The following is a 4,793-nucleotide window of genomic DNA, read 5'->3' as shown; positions in this document are numbered from 1 at the left end:
AAACATTGGACCAGGCTGCCCAGGGCAGTGGTTGAGTCCCCATCCCTGGAGGTATTTAAAAGACGTGTAGATGAGGCGCTGAGGGACATGGTTTAGTGGACATGGTGGTGTTGGGTTGACGGTTGGACTCGATGATCTTAGAGGTCTTTTCCAACCTTAATGATTCTATGATTCTTTCAGTCTCAGGGAAATGTATATTGGGGGGGTGACGGGGAAATTCTTTTTAAACGTGGTCTAGACGGGAGAAATAAAAGTGCAGGTTTGTAGCCTGCGTCTTACTGGCGTGGTGCGAGAGGTGGCATCGCTGCCAGGAGCTGCTGGCTTGCCTGTTTGCTCGTTGCGTTGTGGAGTCTTGGACGTGCGTAAAATACGCCGCTTGCCTGGCAAGCGCTCCGGGAACGCACCCTGATCCCCCTGCGGGTGGCAGATCCCTCCCTGGCACCGTGACCTCTCCGGGAAGCGTGCTGGTCCCCCGACACAAACGCACGCGCAGCAGTTCCACCGTCGGTGTGAGGGAACCGGGAAGGGCAGGAATTTCCCACGTGTGTCTGGTTCGTCTGGCCGGGCTGGCAGATCAGTGGTGACGACTTTCATCCGTATCCCGTAAGACGAAGCGTCCCGCTGTTGTTCGGCAGCAGTAAAATTTCTGCTCCCTGCCGTGTTTGGGCTGGCAGGCTGCTGCCTTCCGCCCTAGAATAACCCAGCGCTCACGTCTCTCTCTCTTTTCCATTTGAAACACTAAAGCTGATAAGCGCTAGAGCCGTGGAAACGCTTCCTTTGTGCCCTGAGCACAGATTTAGTCACTGATGGCGTCGCTTGCGCTTGCCGTCTGCCTCTTAAGACTTCTGGTTTTGCCTTTGTCCCCTCTGGCCAGCGGCCTTGCTTCGGCCAGTGGCGTTTTAGTGCCAGTTTAGTGCAGGAGACTTATTTATCCTGGCCTGCTGCATTCCACCCTCTGTTCAGAGCAGCCGCTGGTGCTTGAAAATGACTCCTTAACACCTGACATTTCTTATCTCTGCCCTTCCTGAACTGATAACGCTGTGTCAACACGTGTGACGGGTCAGCGTGTGACTCGGGGCCAGCGGCAGGAGGGGGGGGGGGGGAGGAGGTCGATTGTGGCTGCGCTGCGTGGGCAGCTGCTTTGCTGAAGTAGGGCAGTAAATCCTTCCTCTTCTCCCACACGCTCAGGTCTTAACCAAGAAGAAATTGCAGGACCTGGTGCGCGAGGTGGATCCGAACGAGCAGCTGGATGAAGATGTGGAGGAAGTAGGTACCAACCCGCGGCAGGGGCTGCAGAAAGAGCTCATCTAGGCTTTTTCACGCACCGGCGGCCCTTTTTCCAAGGCAGGGAGGGCTGGTTGACGTAACACCGCCGTAGTCTCATGTTCGCGGCAGCCTTCAGCCATCCGTGTCTGTTTCTGCGTCCCGGTGTCGAGAGGGGTTTTAAAACGGCAATTGTAGCAAACGCCTTTGAAATACTAGCTTCTGCGGGTTCGTTTTCATACTTTCCGCATCGTTTCGGCTGCTCGGTGCTGACAGGGCTGGTTGTCGTCCTTGTTCTGCCGCAGATGCTGTTGCAGATCGCCGATGATTTCATAGAGAGCGTGGTGACGGCTGCCTGCCAGCTTGCGCGGCATCGCAAGTCGAACACCCTGGAGGTGAAAGACGTCCAGTTGCATCTTGGTGAGTGATTTATTTTTATTTTTATTTTTTTTTTTTCCCCCCTCAGCTGTGAGCTGGGCGCACGCCCTGAAGTCAGGGCATGGCCGCGGTGTTGGGGTGGAAACCTGTGAGTAGCTGCTTAATAATGCCTTAATAATCAGGGGATGAACGGGGTGTCTGCCCCTAACCATCCCCTCTCCAAATTTTGCAGTTGTGCAGCTTGTAGCTGTCCATCAGCCCGTGTTGGAAGGTCCCTAGCACAGGGTCTGCGTCTTTACCGTGTTTAATGCTGTGCAGCCCTCCGCTACTCTGCTTTTGTGAAGCTTTTATAGCTGGTGTGCGGATCACCGGCACGTCTCTAGCACTGGCTCCAGGCGGGCGTGCTGCCGGTATGTTCGTGATGACGAGGCCGCTCTTGCGGTGGGCGGTTGGGGCAGAGCGCGCTGACCTGCGCTCTCTCTTCCAGAGCGTCAGTGGAACATGTGGATCCCGGGCTTTGGTTCTGAAGAAATCAGGCCCTACAAAAAAGCCTGCACTACAGAAGCTCACAAACAGGTAAGGAGCCCTCAGCAGCACCAGGAATCGCGTGGTAGAAGCCTGATATGGGGAGGGTGGTCTTGGACTCCTGGCACGACGTTGAATTTGTAGCCTCTTCCAAGTGGTTTGGACTTGAAATAACCTGCGGAGTCTCCTCGCCTGTTTGTGCAGAGAGGATTGAGGTTGCTCTGTGGTGGTGCAGTGCTGGCTGTGCCCTAAGAGGAGCAGCAGTACTCGCTGTCCGAAGGGTTTTTTAACCCTGGAAGGGGTTAAAAGAACCTTTTAAAACCTTTTTAACCCTGGAAGGGGTTAAAAAAAACCAGCCGAGAGCTGCAGACAGTGACTTGTCAGCTGCCCCCTTGCAGATCGCCTGCTCCCTCCTTGCGCAGAAGGGACTGAGAACACACTGCGAACTCCTCCGGTTCGGTAGGAAATCCGTCCCCAGGCATGGGGGGGGTTAAATGCTGGCGTAGCCCCTCGAACCGCTCCGGGAGTCTGGGTGTTGCAGGTGAACCGCAGGGCTCTGACAGGCTGCGGCTCGAGTTCCTGGGGCCATTTTACGTCTGCAGCCCAACGCTGCACTCGGGTATTTTGTGAGCAGCGTACGGCACCTCCTGCGTCTCTGCGTGAGGGTCGGGGCTCTGGGCCGCTCGCCACCGTAAGAATTTAAAGAGCTGCCAAAAGCCGAAAGGCCTGGGGAGGTGCAGCAGAGAGCACACCGTTGTCCTGGGATTTAGCTGTAGGTGGGAGCTGAGCAGCTCTGGGGGTTTTTTTTCCCCTTAATTTTGCTTTAACTGAATCGGGCCATCGCCGTTTCAGTGTACGGTCGGAGCCGGGGAAGGAGCTGCCCTGCGGGAGCCGTTGGAGTTCGTGGATGATGTTGCATCTCCCCTCCTGAAGCTCCCGCAGCAGCTGCGGCAGGGGGAGAGAGAGGGGAGGCCTTGAAGTGGGGTTTGATCCCCTGCGCCGTTTAATCCCGTTGCCCCTCACTAGCGTCGGCGTTTCACGTGCCACCCGCAGCAGCTGCTGGGGGGTGAGAGAGAGAGAGAGAGGGGAGGCCTTGAAGTGGGGTTTGATCCCCTGCGCCGTTTAATCCCGTTGCCCCTCACTAGCGTCGGCGTTTCACGTGCCAGCCCCGGGTGCGGAGGAGAGGAGCGCAGAGGCTTTCTCTTCCTCTGGCTCCGGCTTGGGACCCCATTAAGATTCAAACGGACTTGAAAGACCTGTGCGGAAACAAGTCAGGCGGTGTCCTGAGAGAACCCGAGACACCTTCTTCCTGCACGGCTGCAGGTTGTTTCGCGGTAACCTTGTCTGAGCCGCTCGGCTTCCCACGTTTTTCTCTTTCTTGTTACAGAGAATGGCACTGATTCGCAAAACTACCAAGAAATAGCCCCTGGGAAGAGCCGGGAGAAGACGCCAGTGCATTTTGGGATATCTGCCTCTCCACTGAAGCCTCCGCGATGCCATCCATGGGATATTTTTTTTAATGCTTTACAGAGAAGCATATATTTTTTATTAACGGTGCAGCAATATCTTGACTTTATGAGGAGATCTGCCAAAAACATTCTACGCCCCCTTCCTCATTCCCCCTAAGAGCGCAACGTATCTCAAAACAAAGACTTTTATTTGTGACTTGAAAGTGGTTTATCGTATAAGTGATTATCCAAGGGACAGAGCATTTGATCTTGTGTGGGACAGTATTAGAAGCATCTGTAGAGGTTTTTGTTTCCTCCTTCCTGCCCCTACCTGCTCCAGTACTTTGTAATGTCAGTGTTTATATAAATACTTGCGTTTGTTTTACATGAATAAAGAAATTATTAAGCTAAAACCACGGCACGGTCTTGTGCTCTTCGAAGGGCGTGCAGAGGAACTGCAAGTGAAACGGGCAGCCTCCGCCTTGCCTGGTTTCTACGTGTGGTGCTGTTCTGGCAAGAGATCCCCTGCCCTGGGGTTTAAAGTGAGTGGAAGGATTTGGCCGGCCTCTGCCGTGCTGATGGGGCTCGGCAGGTGCCTTCCCCTCTTTACGTCCGGCCCAGGGTGAGTAGTTTGCCCGTTGCTTGGATATTTGGACCGTTAGGAGTGGGGACACGGTGACCGAGGACAAGAAATCGGGGTGATCCTCGTTCTCTCCTCGCCCGGGACGCGAAGGAAGGCCGCGTCCCCCTGCCTGTTCCTGCCTGCTCTGCTCGGTCTTCATCGGAGAAGCCGCGGGTGCCGTTTGTCGTGGTGAAGGGGGAGCCGGCAGCTCTGCAAACCTCCCCCCACCCCGACAGGGAGGCTCCTGAGCACCCGGGAGCAGGAGCAGGGCCCGTCCTCCTCACCCAGCTGGCTGCTGGGGCCCTCGGCCTGCCGGTACGGTACCTACAGGGGAAACCGCCTTCGCTGAAGTAATTCAGAAACCGGTACGGGCTCTCTCCTCCTCTGGTGTAGCTGCCAGCTAAGGAGCTCGGGGAGCGTGATAAACGCACGCGGCCTCTCAGGCGAGGCCAGCCTGACGGGCGCCTGGGGCGGAGGGAAGCTGTTCCTGCACCGCAGCCGTGCTCGGCTGCCGCCCGGGGAGGGGGGGGACGGGACGTGGAGTCGTTCACCGGCTG

The 4,793-nt window shown here is 56.2% G+C and overlaps 1 protein-coding gene across 1 annotated transcript in view; it reads left to right on the top strand.

Moving 5' to 3' along the window:
* TAF12 (TATA-box binding protein associated factor 12) overlaps positions 1-4,029 on the top strand; it is a 7,634-nt gene extending 3,605 nt beyond the window's left edge. Inside the window, exons 3-6 of the mRNA XM_009276181.2 lie at positions 1,189-1,266; positions 1,569-1,683; positions 2,129-2,217; positions 3,554-4,029. Of these exons, the coding sequence (XP_009274456.1) occupies positions 1,189-1,266; positions 1,569-1,683; positions 2,129-2,217; positions 3,554-3,589 (318 nt within the window). The 3' untranslated portion in view covers positions 3,590-4,029. The remainder of the gene's footprint in view (positions 1-1,188; positions 1,267-1,568; positions 1,684-2,128; positions 2,218-3,553) is intronic.
* Positions 4,030-4,793: the final 764 nt, after the last annotated feature.

This window comes from Aptenodytes forsteri, unplaced genomic scaffold, assembly GCF_000699145.1.
Source record: "Aptenodytes forsteri isolate BGI_AS27 unplaced genomic scaffold, ASM69914v1 Scaffold321, whole genome shotgun sequence".
Lineage (NCBI taxonomy): Eukaryota > Metazoa > Chordata > Aves > Sphenisciformes > Spheniscidae > Aptenodytes > Aptenodytes forsteri.
This window is presented reverse-complemented; position numbering and strand designations above follow the sequence as displayed.